Source organism: Coregonus clupeaformis, chromosome 13 (assembly GCF_020615455.1).
Source record: "Coregonus clupeaformis isolate EN_2021a chromosome 13, ASM2061545v1, whole genome shotgun sequence".
Lineage (NCBI taxonomy): Eukaryota > Metazoa > Chordata > Actinopteri > Salmoniformes > Salmonidae > Coregonus > Coregonus clupeaformis.
Genome location: NC_059204.1, coordinates 27,876,596 through 27,896,669, shown reverse-complemented (window position 1 = coordinate 27,896,669; position 20,074 = coordinate 27,876,596). Strand labels below are relative to the sequence as shown.

At 46.0% G+C, this 20,074-nt stretch overlaps 1 protein-coding gene across 3 annotated transcripts in view; it reads left to right on the top strand.

Annotated features, from left to right (window-relative positions):
* Positions 1 to 20,074, top strand: part of LOC121579199 (rho GTPase-activating protein 26) — a 121,188-nt gene that overhangs the window by 97,727 nt on the left and 3,387 nt on the right. Inside the window, exons 19-23 of one of the 3 annotated variants that reach the window (XM_041893578.2) lie at positions 3,920 to 4,067; positions 4,286 to 4,532; positions 15,802 to 15,837; positions 17,917 to 18,027; positions 18,882 to 18,973. In XM_041893578.2, the coding sequence (XP_041749512.1) occupies positions 3,920 to 4,067; positions 4,286 to 4,532; positions 15,802 to 15,837; positions 17,917 to 18,027; positions 18,882 to 18,973 (634 nt within the window). The remainder of the gene's footprint in view (positions 1 to 3,919; positions 4,068 to 4,285; positions 4,533 to 15,801; positions 15,838 to 17,916; positions 18,028 to 18,881; positions 18,974 to 20,074) is intronic. The other 2 variants (XM_041893579.2, XM_041893580.2) reach the window with 2 other exon arrangements.

Genomic DNA, 20,074 nt, shown 5'->3' with positions numbered 1-20,074 from the left:
GAGGGAGGGAGGGGCCCGAGGGAGGGAGGGAGAGAGGGGTCCGAGGGAGGGACGGAGGGAGGGAGAGAGGGGCCCGAGGGAGGGAGGGAGGGGCCCGAGGGAGGGAGGGGCCCGAGGGAGGGAGGGAGGGAGAGAGGGGCCCGAGGGAGGGAGGGAGGGAGGGAGGGAGAGAGGGGCCCGAGGGAGGGAGGGAGGGAGGGAGAGAGGGGCCCGAGGGAGGGAGGGAGGGAGGGAGGGAGGGGCCCGAGGGAGGGAGGCAGGGAGGGAGGGAGGGAGGCAGGGAGGGAGAGAGGGGTCCGAGGGAGGGAGGGAGGCAGGGAGGGAGAGAGGGGCCCGAGGGGAGGGAGGGAGGGAGAGAGGGGTCCGAGGGAGGGACGGAGGGAGGGAGAGAGGGGTCCGAGGGAGGGACGGAGGGAGGGAGAGAGGGGTCCGAGGGAGGGAGGGAGGGAGGGAGAGAGGGGTCCGAGGGAGGGACGGAGGGAGGGAGAGAGGGGCCCGAGGGAGGGAGGGAGGGAGGGAGAGAGGGGTCCGAGGGAGGGAGGGAGGGAGGGAGGGAGAGAGGGGCCCGAGGGAGGGAGGCAGGGAGGGAGAGAGGGGCCCGAGGGAGGGAGGGAGGGAGAGAAAAGTCCTAACTGTAATCCGGTTAGCCAGGGTGGAGGAGTATTTGTCACTAATTGTGTCTGTGAAAACTAACGATCCACTTTTACTTGAGCAGCGATTTGATTCTGGGATTCATCAGCCCCAGACTTTTAATTTAATTATCTGAATGGAATGAGAGCAATGTTGTCAGAGAAATGGAGGCTGCCAGACACAGTGTTGGGAAGATGAGCATCAACAGTGTCATAATGCTGATAACATCTCGGAATAACTGAAAGCATTATGGGAGTGGCATGTGGGGAAGTCTGTGGACACCCCCTCCCGTGCTGAAGAGCTCAGTGACTTACAACGTGGCACCGTCATACACTACATGCAAGCTAACAAACTACACTACATGACCAGAAGTATGTGGACACCTGCTCATCGAACATCTCATTCCAAAATCATGGGCATTAATATGGAGTTGGTCCGCCCTTTGCTGCTATAACAGCCTCCACTCTTTTAGGAAGTCTTTCCACTAGATGTTGGAACATCGCTCCGACAGACGAGTTTTACGTGCTTCAGCACTCTGCGGTCCCGTTCTGTGAGCTTGTGTGGCCTATCTCTTCGTGGCTGAGTCGTTGTTGCTCTTAGACGTTTCTACTTCACAATAACAGCACTTACAGTTGACCGGGGCAGCTCTAGCAGGGCAAAAATTGGACGAACTGACTTGTTGGAAAGGTGGCATCCTATGACGGTGCCACGTTGAAGGCCATTCTACAATGTTTGTTTATGGCGATTGCATGGTTGTATGCTCGATTTTATACACCTGTCAGCAATGGGTGTGGCTGAAATAGCTGAATCCACTAATTTAATGGCGTGTCCACATACTTTTGTATATACAGTGGGGGAAAAAAGTATTTAGTCAGCCACCAATTGTGCAAGTTCTCCCACTTAAAAAGATGAGAGAGGCCTGTAATTTCCATCATAGGTACACGTCAACTATAACAGACAAATTGAGAAAGAAAAATCAAGAAAAAAAACAAATGCATTTAGTTGCAAATTATGGTGGAAAATAAGTATTTGGTCACCTACAAACAAGCAAGATTTCTGGCTCTCACAGACCTGTAACTTCTTCTTTAAGAGGCTCCTCTGTCCTCCACTCGTTACCTATATTAATGGCACCTGTTTGAACTTGTTTTCAGTATAAAAGACACCTGTCCACAACCTCAAACAGTCACACTCCAAACTCCACTATGGCCAAGACCAAAGAGCTGTCAAAGGACACCAGAAACAAAATTGTAGACCTGCACCAGGCTGGGAAGACTGAATCTGCAATAGGTAAGCAGCTTGGTTTGAAGAAATCAACTGTGGGAGCAATTATTAGGAAATGGAAGACATACAAGACCACTGATAATCTCCCTCGATCTGGGGCTCCACGCAAGATCTCACCCCGTGGGGTCAAAATGATCACAAGAACGGTGAGCAAAAATCCCAGAACCACACAGGTCATTCACCTAGTGAATGACCTGCAGAGAGCTGGGACCAAAGTAACAAAGCCTACCATCAGTAACACACTACGCCGCCAGGGACTCAAATCCTGCAGTGCCAGACGTGTCCCCCTGCTTAAGCCAGTACATGTCCAGGCCCGTCTGAAGTTTGCTAGAGTGCATTTGGATGATCCAGAAGAGAATTGGGAGAATGTCATATGGTCAGATGAAACCAAAATATAACTTTTTGGTAAAAACTCAACTCGTCGTGTTTGGAGGACAAAGAATGCTGAGTTGCATCCAAAGAACACCATACCTACTGTGAAGCATGGGGGTGGAAACATCATGCTTTGGGGCTGTTTTTCTGCAAAGGGACCAGGACGACTGATCCGTGTAAAGGAAAAAATGAATGGGGCCATGTATCGTGAGATTTTGAGTGAAAACCTCCTTCCATCAGCAAGGGCATTGAAGATGAAACGTGGCTGGGTCTTTCAGCATGACAATGATCCCAAACACATCGCCCGGGCAACGAAGGAGTGGCTTCGTAAGAAGCATTTCAAGGTCCTGGAGTGGCCTAGCCAGTCTCCAGATCTCAACCCCATAGAAAATCTTTGGAGGGAGTTGAAAGTCTGTGTTGCCCAGCGACAGCCCCAAAACATCACTGCTCTAGAGGAGATCTGCATGGAGGAATGGGCCAAAATACCAGCAACAGTGTGTGAAAACCTTGTGAAGACTTACAGAAAACGTTTGACCTGTGTCATTGCCAACAAAGGGTATATAACAAAGTATTGAGAAACTTTTGTTATTGACCAAATACTTATTTTCCACCATAATTTGCAAATAAATTATTAAAAATCCTACAATGTGATTTTCTGGAAAATATTTTCTCATTTTGTCCGTCATAGTTGACGTGTACCTATGATGAAAATTACAGGCCTCTCTCATCTTTTTAAGTGGGAGAACTTGCACAATTGGTGGCTGACTAAATACTTTTTTCCCCCACTGTATAGTGTAGGATGCCACCTTTCCAACAAGTCAGCTCGTCCAATTTCTGTCCTGCTAGCAGCGTCCCCGGTCAACTGTAAGTGCTGTTATTGTGAAGTGTCTAGGCCGCAAAGTGGTAGGCCACACACAAGCTCACAGAACGGGACTGCCGAGTGCTGAAGCGCGTAGCGCTTAAAAATCCTCTGTCCTCGGTTGCAGCACTCACTACAGAGTTCCAGTGGCTAGGCCACTTAGTTCCAGTGAAGAGAAATCTTAACGCTAAGGCATACAATGACATTCTAGACGATTCTGTGTTTCAATCTTTTTGGGGAAGGCCCTTTCCTGTTTCAGCATGACAATGCCCCTGTGCACAAAGTGAGGTCCATACAGAAATGGTTTGCCAAGATCGGTGTGGAAGAACTTGACTGGGTTGCACAGAGCCCTGACTTCAACCCCATCGAACACCTTTGGGATGAATTGGAACGCAGACTGCGAGCCAGACCTAATCGCTCAACATCAGTGCCCGACCTCACTAATGCTCGTGGCTGAATGGAAGCAATGTTCCAACATCTAGTGGAAAGCCTTCCCAGAAGAGTGGAGGCTGTTATAGCAGCAAAGGGGGGACCAACTCCATGTTAATGCCCATAATTTTGGAATGGGATGGTTGACGAGCAGGTGTCCACATACTTTTGGGCATGTAATGTATCTGTAAATGGTAATACCAGTCTCCTCTCTTCTCACAAAGGCCCTACAATTTGATTGTCAAACTAAATGTATAATTGTGTGAGTAAGTTTATTTAGCCATGCGTGGGCACCTGTAGTCAGTGTATAGTAGGGGAATGTTGATTGTGCCAGTGCTGTGTGTGCAGATATTCAAGGACATGCCAGTTCCGGGAGGTGGCCCGGCCAACCTACAGCTAAACCTGCAGCCGCGGAGGAGGAGCACGGAGAGCAAGGCCCAGTCCTGCAGCGAGAGACCCCTCACCCTCTTCCACACACCCACACACTCCCAGAAAGGTGGGCACAAGCACAATAGTCTCTCTTCACCCCACACGCCCTTCCTAGATGTTCAACGTGTCAGTCAGGACAGGAGATACAAACTGCCAGATATTTGTTCATCCTCCTTCATTTAAATTACTTTCTTCTCCTTTTCAAATGTAAAAAAAAAGATCCATTAAAAGTATTTGCTTTAATTATCCTCCTCACCCACTCATCTTCATTTTGCTGTTATGTAGTGGAGAAGAGGAACAGTGTGCTATTGAACTCTACTCCAGAGCCCCAGCATCCCCAGCCAGCCCAGGCCAAGGCCCCCCACAACAACCCCTCAGCCACCCCCTCCTCCTCCTCAGCAGTGGTCAACCATATCAGCAGTGGCAGCCACGGCCAAAGCTGGATCCCACGCAACAGCCTGACCAGCACTGACGGAGACCAGGACAGGGGCCTAATGGCCAGGCAGAACTCACAGAGCCGCCCAAACTCACTGTGAGTACACATGCATAAGCAAGCCTGCAAAAACGCACGAACACAAGCTATCTTTCTTCATCCTCCTCTCTCTCTTTCTTTCTTCATCCTCCTCTCGGTCTCTTTCTTCACCCTCCTCTCTCTCTTTCTTCATCCTCCTCTCTGTCTCTTTCTCTGCGATGACGTAATACTAATCTGAGTGTTGATAGAAGACATCTTTGATGGAATATGATCTTACCTTGTGAAATCTCCAGAGGGTTGACAAAAGTAATTTAGCTCACTGGGAGATGCGAGATGTGTTCTCAAAGGCAGCCTCTCCAAAACCATACTCTACTCAATTGGCTATACCTCTCTCGCGCTTGCTCTCCCACTGTATCTTCAGAGCTCTGTTCTCATGTGTTCTCTTTCCCTTAAGATCATGTTTGGAGGTGTTGGCACTGAGGAGAATGGGTCCATTTGCAGTGTGATCCTCTCTCTCTCTCGCTCTTTCTCTCTATCCCTCTCCTTCTCTTCTCTATCACTCTTTTTCCCTCTCTCTGTCTCTCTTTCTCCCTCTCCCCGCTCTCTCTCTGTCCCTCCCTCCCTCCCTCGCTCTCTATCCCTTTCTCTCTCCCCCCTCACCCCCCCCATGGCAGATTGAATAAGAAATTGATTTTTAGCCACAAGCTGATAGCCTTTCGGAACACACTTAATTCCCTCCATTATGAAGTGTAGGACAAGAGATGGAGAGAGAGACAGCGTGTTGTCAGTATGTTTCTCCCCTACGCTAGCCAGGGGTCTGATAATGGGTCATAATGAATCTGAGTTTTAACGACAACATGGTGCATTCACAAAATGGTGCATTCAAAACAAAGTGCATCAGAGATATTAAAGAAAGGAGGAGATAGGAATCCCATTGGGCATTGAATGGAGAAACGTATAACGCCCCACCCAGCAGACTGTTGGCCAATCACATTCACGTTGTCATGCTGTGTCACGCGGTTCCTAAACTAATCGTCATGCAATCCCTTCTCAAAGTCATGGTATGAGTCGAGAAACCTGACTTTTCCTCAAAAGTACATAATGTCACGATTCCAAAGCTACAGTCGTGGTCAAAAGTTTTGAGAATGACACAAGTATTGGACTTCAAAGTTTGCTGCTTCAGTGTTTTTAGATATTTTTGTCAGATGTTACTATGGTATACTGAAGTATAATTACAAGCATTCCATAAGTGTCAAAGGCTTTTATTGACAATGACATTAAGTTTATGCAAAGAGTCAATATTTGCAGTGTTGACCCTTCTTTTTCAAGACCTCTGCAATCCGCCCTGGCATGCTGTCAATTAACTTCTGGGACACATCCTGACTGATGGCAGCCTATTCTTGCATAATCAATGCTTGGAGTTTGTCAGAATTTGTGGGTTTTTGTTTGTCCACCCGCCTCTTGAGGATTGACCACAAGTTCTCAATGGGATTAAGGTCTGGGGAGTTTCCTGGCCATGGACCCAAATTTTTGATGTTTTGTTCCCCGAGCCACTTAGTTATCACTTTTGCCTTATGGCATGGTGCTCCATCATGCTGGAAAAGGCATTGTTCGTTACCAAACTGTTATTGGATGGTTGGGAGAAGTTGCTCTCGGACGATGTGTTAGTACCATTCTTTATTCCTGGCTGTGTTCTTAGGCAAAATTGTGAGTGAGCCCACTCCCTTGGCTGAGAAGCAACCCCACACATGAATGGTCTCAGGATGCTTTACTGTTGGCATGACACAGGACTGATGGTAGCGCTCACCTTGTCTTCTCCGGACAAGCTTTTTTCCGGATGCCCCAAACAATCGGAAAGGGGATTCATCAGACAAAATGACTTTACCCCAGTCCTCAGCAGTCCAATCCCTGTACCTTTTGCAGAATATCAGTCTGTCCCTGATGTTTTTCCTGGAGAGAAGTGGCTTCCTCGCTGCCCTTCTTGACACCAGGCCATCCTCCAAGCAAGCTCTGCACTGGTGGTGCCCCGATCCCGCAGCTGAATCAACTTTAGGAGACGATCCTGGCACTTGCTGGACTTTCTTGGGCGCCCTGAAGCATTCTTCACAACAATTGAACCTCTCTCCTTGAAGTTCTTGATGATCCGATAAATGGTTGATTTAGGTGCAATCTTACTAGCAGCAATATCCTTGCCTGTGAAGCACTTTTTGTGCAAAGCAATGATGACGGCACGTGTTTCCTTGCAGGTAACCATGGTTAACAGAGGAAGAACAATGATTTCAAGCACCACCCTTATTTTAAAGCTTCCAGTCTGTTATTCTAACTCAATCAGCCTGTCAGAGTGATCTCCAGCCTTGTCCTCGTCAACACTCTCACCTTTGTTAAAGAGAATTACTGACATGATGTCAGCTGGTCCTTTTGTGGCAGGGCTGAAATGCAGTGGAAATGTTTTTTGGGGATTAAGTTCATTTTCATGGCAAAGAGGGACTTTGCAATTAATTGCAATTAATCTGATCACTCTTCATAACATTCTGGAGTATATGCAAATTGTCATCATAAAAACTGAGGCAGCAGACTTTGTGAAAATTAATATTTGTGTCATTCTCAAAACTTTTGACCACGACTGTATACGATATTACAGAGAACAAGTTAATAATCTCACATCTCAGAAAATATTTGTAATGTTGTACTCCTTTTTCACGAAATTCATGCTAATGTTGGGTTTTTGAGCTTGTGCACAATTGACTCCCATTCACTCCTTGAAGGAGAGCTTTCCTTGTCCCAGAATCGCCCAGAATGCACCACACGGCCCATTGACGACGCATTGGTCACTCTATGGTGGAACAAGCTCCCCCACGACGCCGCCAGGACAGCGGAGTCACTGACCACCTTCCGGAGACACTTGAAACCCTACCTCTTTAAGGAATACCTGGAATAGTATAAAGTAATCCTTCTTCCCCCACCCCCCATAAAAAAATTAAAATAAAAAGGTGGTTGTCCCACTGGCTATCATAACTTGAATGCACCAATTTGTAAGTCGCTCTGGATAAGAGCGTCTGCTAAATGATGTAAATGTAAAATTCGTATTCAGACCCCTTGACTTTTTCCACATTTTGTTATGTTACAGCCTTATTCTAAAATTGATGAAATAGTTTTTTCCCCCCCTTATCAATCTACACACAGTACCCCATAATGACAAAGCAAAAACAGGTTTTTAGAAACCTAAAATGAAATATGACATTTACATAAGTATTCAGACCCATTACTCAGTTCTTTGTTGAAGGACCTTTGGCAGCAATTACAGCCTCAAGTCTTCTTGGGTATGACGCTACAAGCTAGGCACACCTGTATTTGGGGAGTTTCTCCCATTCTTCTCTGCAGATCTTCTCAAGCTCTGTTAGGTTGGATGGGGAGCGTCTCTGCACAGCTATTTTCAGGTCTCTCCAGAGATGTTTGATCGGGTTCAAGTCCGGGCTCTGGCTGGGCCACTCAAGGACATTCAGAGACTTGTCCCGAAGCCACTCCTGCGTTGTCTTGGCTGTGTGCTTAGGGTCGTTGTCCAGTTGGAAGGTCAACCTTCACCCTGTTCTGAGGTCCTGAGTGCTCTGGAGCAGGTTTTCATCAAGGATCTTTCTGTACTTTGCTCCGTTCATCTTTCCCTCGATCCTGACTAGTCTCCCAGTCCCTACCGCTGAAAAACATCCCCACAGCATGATGCTGCCACCACCATGCTTCACCGTAGGGATGGTGCCAGGTTTCCTCCAGACGTGACGCTTGGCATTCAGGTCAAAGAGTTCAATCTTGGTTTCATCAGACCAGAAGATCTTGTTTCTCATGGTCTGAGAGTCCTTTAGGTGCCTTTTGTAAAAACTCCAAGCGGGCTGTCATGTGCCTTTTACTAAAGAGTGGCTTCCGTCTGGCCACTCTACCATAAAAGGCCTGATTGGTGGTGCTGCAGAGGTGGTTGTTCTTCTGGAAGGTTCTCCCATCTCCACAGAGGAACTCTAGAGCTCTGTCAGAGTGACCATTGGGTTCTTGGTCACTTCCCTGACCAAGGCCCTTCTCCCCCGATTGCTCAGTTTGGCCGGGCGGCCAGCTCTAGGATGAGTCTTGGTGGTTCAAAACTTCTTCCATTTAAGAATGATGGAGGCCACTGGGGACCTTCAATGCTGCATAAATGTTTTGGTACCCTTCCCCAGATCTGTGCCTCGATACAATCCTGTCTCTGAGGTCTATGGACGACCTCATGGCTTGGTTTTTGGTCTGACATGCACTGTCAACTGTGGGACCTTATTAAGACAGGTGTGTGCCTTTCCAAGTCGTGTCCAAGCAATTGAATTTACCACAGGTGGACTCCAATCAAGTTGTAGAAACATCTCAAGGATGATCAATTGAAACGGGATACACCTGAGCTCAATTTCGATTCTCATAGCAAAAGGTCTGAATACTTATGTGAATAAGGTATTTCTGTTTTTAAAATTTTTTTAAATTAGCAAACATTTCTAAAAACATGTTTTCACTTTGTCATTATGGGGTATTGTGTGTAGATTGATGAGGATTTTTTTTTACTTAATCCATTTTAGAATAAGGCTGTAACGTAACAAAATGTGGAAAAAGGGAAGGGTCTGAATACTTTCCGAATGCACTCTACACAATGGGCATTAATACAATTCCAATGGAGTTCCCCATCTCCTCAGTAGTATCTCTGGGCGCATTCACAAAATGGTTTATTTGAGGATTCCATTGATAATTTGCTGTGTCTAAATCCAAAGTGTCACTTGGTGTTTAGTCAATTTAAATTAAGGGCAATTACATTGTGAGCAAAATAAGTAATCATATCACTTTAGTAAATTATTTTTTAGCATCTGTTGCCTCGATTAAGAAAATCCTAAATAACCAACAATGTCTTATTGGTGTTACTACTCCAACAGGTGGCATAATGTTATCAAAATGGCATATTAGTTGATTTAGAATGGGAAGATGTACCCAAATAAATTTAAATAAATACAAGTCTAGAAAAAGAAGTAATTTTTTTCAAAAATGCCATGCCCAAATGCCACCGCAATTCAAGAACGACCCTTTTATGAATTTTCTTTTAATTAAACCTTCACAAGCAATTTGATGGTTTGACAACAACCAGGTATTTTTAGCTTTAAAAAAATTGGTTAAAAGCAAGATTTCCTCTCAGAAAGCAAATACAGTGGTTTGGTAAGCCAAGAGTTTATCCATTCAGTACTGACATGCAGTGAAAGACCATAAAACAGCTGATTAAGACGTCAATGGGCTTTTTTTGGAGCAACTATGTTTTATTCGTTTTTAACAGTGTTGCAGCTTTTTTACAGCAGAAAACTGACTCGTATTACAAGTGTTTATTTAACTCCCCGTGCTGATGATCTGAAAGGTGATGTGTAGGGGAGCAAGGGAGAGCAGACAAGAGGTTGGAGGAAAGAGAGGAGAACTCTCAGGGGGAAGCAGGGGAGACCTTCTCGCTCTCACATAACTGGAACCTTGTTCAACTGGTTCAATGCTAGCCTATAGTGACTTGGTTTCATTCAATGCTAGCCTGTTTAGTGACTTGGTTTCATTCAATGCTAGCCTGTTTAGTGACTTGGTTTCATTCAATGCTAGCCTGTTTAGTGACTTGGTTTCATTCAATGCTAGCCTGTTTAGTGACTTGGTTTCATTCAATGCTAGCCTGTTTAGTGACTTGGTTTCATTCAATGCTAGCCTGTTTAGTGACTTGGTTTCATTCAATGCTAGCCTGTTTAGTGACTTGGTTTCATTCAATGCTAGCCTGTATGGTGACTTGGTTTCATTCAATGCTAGCCTGTTTAGTGACTTGGTTTCATTCAATGCTAGCCTGTTTAGTGACTTGGTTTCATTCTAGGCTAGCCTATAGTGACTTGGTTTCATTCAATGCTAGCCTATAGTGACTTGGTTTCAGTTTGTAGAACATTCTGGTTGTTAATAGCTGGCTTGTGCACGGTGGCTGGCAGAGGCCCTCATTCAGACGTGTCTAGTGACAGTGGTCCTGTCTGGTACAACCTAGCCATTAGCCAATCATAGCCACCACTACCCTCCAAAGACTGCCTCAGAATACCCAGGATGTTAGAAAGTGAACAGTTGGCTCCACGAACAGCCATACAAGTTATTTTAACACAGCACTTGTTTGACTTAAACACATAGATAAAAGTTAAGATTTTGTATTTTCTGAATGGAGACAGAGTGTGTACAAAACATTAGGAACACCTGCTCTTTCCATGACATAGACTGACCAGGTGAAAGCTATGATCACTTCTTGATGTCATTTGTTAATAAATCCACTTAAATCAGTGTAGATGAAGGGGAGGACAGGTCAAAGAAGGATTTTGAAGCCTTGATACAATTGAGACATTGATTGTGTATGTGTGCCATTCCGAGGGTGAATGGGCAAGACAAAATATTTAATTGCCTTTGAACAGGGTATGATAGTAGGTGCCAGGTGCAGCTGTTTGTGTCAATAACTGCAACGCTGCTGGGTTTTTCACAATTTCCTGTGTGTATCAAGAATGGTCCACCACCCAAAGGACATCCAGCCAACTTGACATAACTTGGAGTCAACATGGGCCAGCATCTGTGTGGAACGCTTTCGACACCTTGTAGAGTCCATGCCCTGACTAATTGAGTCTGTTCTGAGATCAAAAGGGGCGGGATGCAACTCAATATTAGGAAGGTGTTCTTAATGTTTTTTATAATCAGTGTATGTCTGATAAGCGGTTTAACAGTATCACAGCTCATAATAGTAACCCTGGTACCACTTACAAGTTCTAGGAAGACCTTGACCCCTGACCTCAGTGGAAACATCAGTAAAGAGGCATACTGTACTCAGGGGTCAAAAGTTCAGGCCATCCAAAACCGCCTCTGAAAGTAATACAATTTTACTAATGCACCTTGAGTTTCGTTTCGGTCTTCTCTTTCTTTGTAGTTTTATCAGATGGTGAAATTATGATTTAACGCAAACCTCAGAGAACCTTTCAAAGTTCTATCTGTTTGTTTTGGTTAAGTCACCTTACAGGTCCTTTGGTTGGCCTCAGTGATGACACCATGGCAGGGTCCGTCTTTTCCTCTGGGGATCTCAGCTGTTATTGTTTCTTCCTATTCTGTTTTATTAGAAGGAGAGCTGTAGCACAGGGCTGAATTACAACTGTGAAAAACAAACAAGGAAGAATCCCTGGTGAATCAGATCTCAAGAAATTCTTGAAAACGTGTAATCTATCACGACTCAGGATATGACCCAGATGCAGACACAAGAGGTGGATGGTTCGGTTCTCAGAATATTTATTATCACAAAGGGTCAGGCAAAAGGGCAGGTTGAGGGCAAGCAGAGGTTCGTAATCCAAGGCAGAGTCAACAAGGAACAGAATTGTAGGCGGGCTCAGGGGCAGGCAGAAAGGTCGGAACCGTGAAGACTAGAAAACAAAACTAGAGAGAAGGTAACACATGGAAAACACCCTGGGACGACTTGACGAGACAAGACGAACTGGCAACAGACAAACAGAAAACGCAGGTATAAATACACAGGGGATAATGGGGAAAAATGGGAGACAGGTGAAACAGATCAGGGTGTTACAGTACCCCCCACCCCTCCCTCTAGGGGCGCCACCTGGCATCCTACACGGGCACATACCTGGTTGACCGGGGTGTCGGCAGCAGAACTAGCGGGGACCCAGCACCTCTCCTCCGGGCCATAACCCTCCCAGTCAACCAGGTACTGGAATGCCCTGCCCCGAGGTCGAACGTTCAGGAGGCGCCTCCCCGTGTTCGCCAGATGGCCGTCGATGAGATGGGAGGGAGGGGTGGGCCTGGAAACAGGAGACAAAGGGCTGTGAGACAAAGGTTTAATCCTAGACACATGGAAAGTGGGATGTATACGGAGGGTACGGGGCAACAGAAGACAAACTGCAGAGGGGCTCAGGACTTTAGAGATGGACCAATAAAACGGGGGGAATGTTTTCAAGACTCAACCCAGAGGGGCAGATCACGGGTGGACAGCCATACCCTCTGCCTGGTGCCGATAACGGGGAGCCGGGGTCCGGTTGCGATCCGCCTGTAAGGATAGTGGTGTTGCCATCTGACGGAGGGAGACCAGTGACAAAGTCCAGGGAGATATGGGACCAGGGGAGATGAGGAACAGGGAGTGGTTGAAGGATTTAGCCAGCTGGAGCTTGCCATGGAGTTTTGTTCTGTGCGCACACAGTGCAGGCGGCGACAAATGCTGAGACGTCCAGAACCATGGTGGGCCACCAAAAACGTTGGCTGATGAAAGCCAGGGTCCGACGGGAGCCGGGATGACAGGTGAGTTTAGAGGAATAGGCCCATTCCAGGACTGGGTACCGGGCCGAATCTGGTACGAACATCCGGTTAGCCGGCCCGCAGAAGGACGTCCCAGGGCAGGCTGCGCCGCCTTAAGGCAATGTGCGTGGCAGAACGGGCTCCAACCCAGGATGGAACCAGTATCCCAGTCGATCAGGGGGTTGTGCCTCTGAAGCCATGAAAATCCCAAAACCACAGGTGATTGCCCAACACTCGCAGGTTCATGGGAACCGTACTGTGAGTGACCCTCCCAATGGAGTGTCCGTCCAAAGCTCTGGTGTCCATGGGAATGGAGAGGAGTTGAGTAGAGATACCCAGCTCAGATACCAGGGTAGCGTCCATGAAGCTCTCGTCAGCCCAAGAGTCAATGAGCACCCGGAGAGAGTTTGACCGGTCACACCACAGCAGGATAGCGTGGAGAGGAGTGTGAGTAATGGGAGTTTGGAGACTCCCTGTATGGCCCATCAGCGTACCCTTACCTACCGATGAGTCTGGTCTTTTGCTGGACAGGTGGATATGTAATGTCCTGAAGTCCCACAATACAGGCAACTGTTGGAGCTCAGCCTGCGTAAACGTTCACTAGGAGACAATCTAGCCGTGCCCAGTTGCATTGGCTCAGGAGGAGATGAGTCGCCAGTCCCCAGTGATCCCTGAGGGGGCTCGGGTGATTTCGGATTCTCTCAGGAATGCAGGCATCGAGGACTTCCAGGGTTCTTCGGAGGCGAGGGAGAAACCGTGGACGAGAGTGTGTGACTGAGAACAGACCTCTCCCTCCTGCGTTCCTGTAGGCGCCCATCGATCCTTATAGTCAAGGCTATGAGGCAGTCGAGGTCCCTGGGTAACTCCCGGGCTGTGAGTTGGTCTTTGATTTCCTCCAATAATCCATGAAGGAAGGTGTCGAACAGGGACTCCGGGTTCCAGGCACTCTCGGCGGCCAGCATACGAAAGTCTACCACGTAGTCTGCCACACTGCAAGCAGAGGTTCGCAATCCAAGGCAGAGTCAACAAGGAACAGAATGGCGGGCAGGCAGAAAGGTTGGAACCGGGAAGACTAGAAAACCAAACTAGAGAGAAGGTAACACACGGAAAACACGCTGGGATGACTTGACGAGACAAGACGAACTGGCAACAGACAAACAGAAAACGCAGGTATAAATACACAGGGGATAATGGGGAAAAATGGGAGACACTTGGTGGGGGGTGGAGACAAGCACAAGACAGGTGAAACAGATCAGGGTGAAACACATCATTGAAATATTTCCTTTTCTCCTAGTCAGCCAGTTGTACAAAGAGCTATCACTCAACAGGGCCAGTCGAAGCGAGTTCTGCCACGACTACAGTCTCTCGAGAAGCTAACATTCTCTCCATCTCACTACATCCCTCTCTCTCGCTCTGTCTCTCTCTCTCTCAGTAGAGCTGTGTCTCTCAAGAATTGTAAATAGCAGAAAGCAGCCTTGGACTGGTTAATCCACTTCTGGGTACTGGCAGAACTGTAGAATTAAGGGTTTCAGGTCAGGATTCTAGAACCTTGGTTAGCGAAAGGGGCAGGTCACAAAAACATAGCACTGACGGCAATATGATAGTTATGGATTAGTGACGGATCTGTAGCGTATTGTTCTAATAAGAGAGGTACTAAACTCAGCTGACCCTTTGCAGACATGAACACAAACCAGATGGAGTTAGAATTATCAGGCACATTAAGTATTTCCAAAGGTTGAGAAAAGCACCAACAATATGCTAAGAGCCATTCAGACATCACATCACAGTTATTACAGGCTTTGTGAGTACAAAAATGTTTTACTCATAATTCTACTGCTTACATTTACATTTTACATTTTAGTCATTTAGCAGATGCTCTTATCCAGAGTGAGTGCATACATACATTTTTTTTTTTAGGTGACTTTCCTTCTTACAATGTGGAGTTCTTGGAGACGTAGTGGAAAGCACTACAGATGTAGGATCTTAATTTGATTACCCTGTTGCAGGAGAACTTTCCTGCAACACAGGACATGTAAAACTTGTATTCTATTTGAGGTTTAAAAAGGCTTCTGAAGTTTTGTAATTTCCACTTTGAAATTTAGAAAAATTTATTAAACCCTACAAAAATAGCCATTAATTATCATCCACATAATAATTCACATTTCCTGTTGCTGCAGGATTATTTTCCTTCTGTAGCAAACTGGCTCAAATTAAGATCCTACATCTGTAGATACAAACCAATAATATTACAGTATCAGTGTTGACATTTCGCATGCCCTGCCTGTGTTCTCTCCATTAATGCAACAAGGCCCCCTGCCCTGACCAGTAATATCCTGCGTTACATTTGGCCTAGAGGCAGTTTAGTAACCTAGGGGGGTAGCGGACTAGGTGTAATACGGTCATCTTTATTTAGTCTGGCAGTGTTGATACCCCCATCTCATAAAGATCTCTGGGCCTGGCATACTGTAATTGAATGATGTTGTCGAGATTGATGGACGATGTGAAGAAAAAAACGTGGGATCAGTTTCATTAAAGCCAGCTCAGGCGAAGCGTGCCGCTCTGGGAGGAGGAGCAGAGATTAGCTGCTCGGCAGAGGAATGGCAGAGATGTATACCGTGGCGTTGAAAAACTAAGATGCATTCGCTTTGAATTAAAAATAGTAGACAAACAAATGGTGGAAGTGTATCTGATGTAGATTATAAAGAAATGACTAAACATTTATCTCAACACCTTGGGGTGTTTCACGTGTGGCAGATTGGGTCAGTGAGTTTGTGGGAGGTTGTTATGTTACACCAGGCAGAGCTAGCTATGTGGAAAGTATTATTCATGGCGTGCACTGTTTTTACTGATGGCCGTTTCTAAAAGTAACAGCACACAGAGGCACAGTGACTACATACATGATTAAATATAGGTATCAGTATGCCATTAATAATAACAATTTTCTCCACTGTAATGTGAAGCAGCATGACTAACTCAGTCTCCTCCATTGTGATTCCAGGCTGAACCCAAAGAGCCGCACCAGTATCCCAACGAGGTATGGATGTGTTCTTCACACCCTTTCGTCACTAACCAATGACACAAATCTATCACAAATTACAAGATAATTCAGTCATGATGTGTCTGTGCCGTTACAATAACAAATCACCTAGCATCAGTATTGCAAGTTCTTACCAGTTCCAACTCCCCCAATACATACTGAGCTACAGTGGGGGGAAAAAAGTATTTAGCCACTTAAAAAGATGAGAGGGGCCTGTAATTTTCATCATAGGTACACGTCAACTATGACAGACAAAATGAGAAAAATCTTTTTCCAGAAAACCACATTGTAGGATTTTTTATGAATTTATTTGCAAATTTTGGTGGAAAATAAGTATTTGGTCACCTACAAACAAGCAAGATTTCTGGCTCTCACAGACCTGTAACTTCTTTAAGAGGCTCCTCTGTCCTCCACTCGTTACCTGTATTAATGGCACCTGTTTGAACTTGTTATCAGTATAAAAGACACCTGTCCACAACCTCAAACAGTCACACTCCAAACTCCACTATGGCCAAGACCAAAGAGCTGTCAAAGGACACCAGAAACAAAATTGTAGACCTGCACCAGGCAGGGAAGACTGAATCTGCAATAGGTAAGCAGCTTGGTTTGAAGAAATCAACTGTGGGAGCAATTATTAGGAAATGGAAGACATACAAGACCACTGATAATCTCCCTCGATCTGGGGCTCCACGCAAGATCTCACCCGTGGGGTCAAAATGATCACAAGAACGGTGAGCAAAAATCCCAGAACCACACGGGGGGACCTAGTGAATGACCTGCAGAGAGCTGTGACCAAAGTAACAAAGCCTACCATCAATAACACACTACGCCGCCAGGGACTCAAATCCTGCAGTGCCAGACGTGTCCCCCTGCTTAAGCCAGTACATGTCCAGGCCCGTCTGAAGTTTGCTAGAGTGCATTTGGATGATCCAGAAGAGGATTGGGAGAATGTCATATGGTCAGATGAAACCAAAATAGAACTTTTTGGTAAAAACTCAACTCGTCGTGTTTGGAGGACAAAGAATGCTGAGTTGCCTCCAAAGAACACCATACCTACTGTGAAGCATGGGGGTGGAAACATCATGCTTTTGGGCTGTTTTTCTGCAAAGGGACCAGGACGACTGATCCGTGTAAAGGAAAGAATGAATGGGGCCATGTATCGTGAGATTTTGAGTGAAAACCTCCTTCCATCAGCAAGGGCATTAAAGATGAAACGTGGCTGGGTCTTTCAGCATGACAATGATCCCAAACACACCGCTCGGGCAACGAAGGAGTGGCTTCGGAAGAAGCATTTCAAGGTCCTTGAGTGGCCTAGCCAGTCTCCAGATCTCAACCCCATAGAACATCTTTGGAGGGAGTTGAAAGTCCGTGTTGCCCAGCGACAGCCCCAAAACATCACTGCTCTAGAGGAGATCTGCATTGAGGAATGGGCCAAAATACCAGCAACAGTGTGTGAAAACCTTGTGAAGACTTACAGAAAACGTTTGACCTGTGTCATTGCCAACAAAGGGTATATAACAAAGTATTGAGAAACTTTTGTTATTGACCAAATACTTATTTTCCACCATAATTTGCAAATAAATTCAATAAAAATCCTACAATGTGATTTTCTGGATTTTTTTCCCTCATTTTGTCTGTCATAGTTGACGTGTACCTATGATGAAAATTACAGGCGTCTCTCATCTTAAGTGGGAGAACTTGCAGAATTGGTGGCTGACTAAATACTTTTTCCCCCCACTGTATAAATAAAATGCACCCTGATCTTTGCTCACAATCAGATATATTGTATTGCAGATGTCATCAAACCACGACAACTCTAGTCTAATGGGAATTGCCATAGTTTATTTGCGTATAAAGCCAACAAAAAACAACAAAGAACAACCAAGTTCCAGCTGATGCTTAGCTTAGTTCCAGCTGATGCTTAGTTCCAGCTGATGCCTGTATGCAGCCTGTACAGTTTGCCTCACGTCCCTGCACTCACTGAGCCACTGTCCACTAGATACTGGATATAGTATAGCCACTCCATGTAGTCGCTGACAGTCTAGTCACCGTGGATGTTGTGTATGTGTCTCTCAGCCCAGCCTCACCCAGCCCCACCTCACCGCGCTCCCCCTCCTGGCCGATGTTCTCTGCACCATCCAGCCCCCAGCCAGCCTCCTCCACCTCCAGTGACTCCTCCCCCATCAGGTCTGTCACCACGGCCGCCCAACACGCCAGCTTCGCTTGCACCACCTACTCACAATGCCAATTCTGGAGCTTTGCGCCGCCTCACTGCTGCACCCCCTCTGCCCCTCCCCCACCACCATGCATGATTACTGACAGACACTTCCTGATCACCCTGAGAGGCTTAACCTGTTCACACTATCGTGCCAATTTGAATTGCACTGTGCTAGCTCAGATTCATGTATTCCTTCCCAACAAGAATCCAGCAACTACGGCAGATGTGTAACCAGGCCAGCGCAGTACAGCTCAGCTCAGTGGTGTGAAAAGGGTATAAGTAAGGTGGATCACAGGCTCATCTTTGGTTGATTCAGGATACAGCCAGTCTATCAGACTTCCAAAGATTGTTATGCATGTAGCCAGGTAATTCAGATAAACTCCAGATTAGAAATACCTTGAGTCAGGTCTAGACAGGTTCAGAATAACCATGGGCCTTTTTTGGGGAGCTGTGTAAATATAATATAATATAATATAATATATAATAATAAATATGTCGGAAAATCAGTGTACTGATTGTAACACCTGCTGCCAGATTTATAACATATTCGTTGCTGCATTTTGCTTTACAACGACACATTTCCTTGTCCAACTATATAAATGTATTTATACAGCTGATGATTATAAGGGAAAAGTGAATTATAGGCACACAGAGACTTTCCATATGGGAGCAATGATGATGTTATGAGGTACTCTGGGACAGTTGGAGCTTCACCTGTCGTTGCTCCCAAGAGACAGTTAGGAGTGGTGGGACACTCAAAGTGCTCAATGTGATATCCTGGTGAGTTGGATTATGACATGTTATTTTCCCTCCCCCTCTGTAGCGTCCCAGGCAGGAAGGCTAGGGCCCTCTACGCCTGCAAGGCCGAGCACCACTCTGAGCTCTCATTCATCGCAGGGACCACCTTTGAAAATGGTGAGTACGGACCACTGTGACTCTTAAATAACCGTGTCACAATCCCAAAATATTTCTAAAAACCTGTCTTCGCTTTGTCATTATGGGGTAATTGTGTGTAGATTGATGAGGGGGAAAAAAACTTTTAATCCATTTTAGAATAAGGCTGTAACGTAACAAAATGTGGAAAAAGTCAAGGGGTCTGAATACTTTCCGAAGGCACTGTAAGGTTTTAGAACAATAATAGGTCTACCATCCCACATGTTTCACCCCTAGACCCTAGACCCTACACCCTAGACCAGGGTTCTTCAAATCCGGTCCTGGAGGGCCGAAACACCTCTGTTTTTCATCCTCTCCTTCTATTAAGGGGCTAATTCAGACCTGGGACACCAGGTGAGTGCAATTAACTACCAGGTAGAAATAAAAAACAGAAGTGTTTCGGCCCTCCAGGACCGGAATTGAAGAACCCTGCCCTACACCCTATGCCCTTGTGGAGATCTGAGAGGATTTGGTTGGTAGAAGCAATATGGTGAAACTTCCACCCAGCCTATCAGAGGGCAAGGTGGAGCTATTACCAGATTGGTTGCACCTGTCAAATCCTTTCAGATCTCCACAAGGGCATAGGATCTAGGGCATAGGGTCTAGGGCATAGGGTCTAGGGTGTAGGGTCTAGGGGTGAAACATGTGGGATGGTAGACCTATTATTATTCTAAAACCTTACAGTGCCTTCGGAAAGTATTCAGACCCCTTGACTTTTTCCACATTTTGTTACGTTACAGCCTTATTCTAAAATGGATTCAATTGGTTTTTCCCCCTCATCAATCTACACACAATACCCCATAATGACAAAGCAAAGACAGGTTTTTAGAAATGTTAGCAAATTTATTTGAAATAAAACACTGAAATATCACATTTACATACTGTAAGTATTCAGACCCTTTACTCACTACTTTGTTGAAACACCTTTGGCAGCGATTACAGCCTAGAGTCTTCTTGGATATGACGCTACAAGCTTGGCACACCTGTGTTTGGGGAGTTTCTCCCATTCTCCTCTGCAGATCTTCTCAAGCTCTGTCAGGTTGGATGGGGAGCGTCGCGGCACAGCTATTTTCAGGTCTCTCC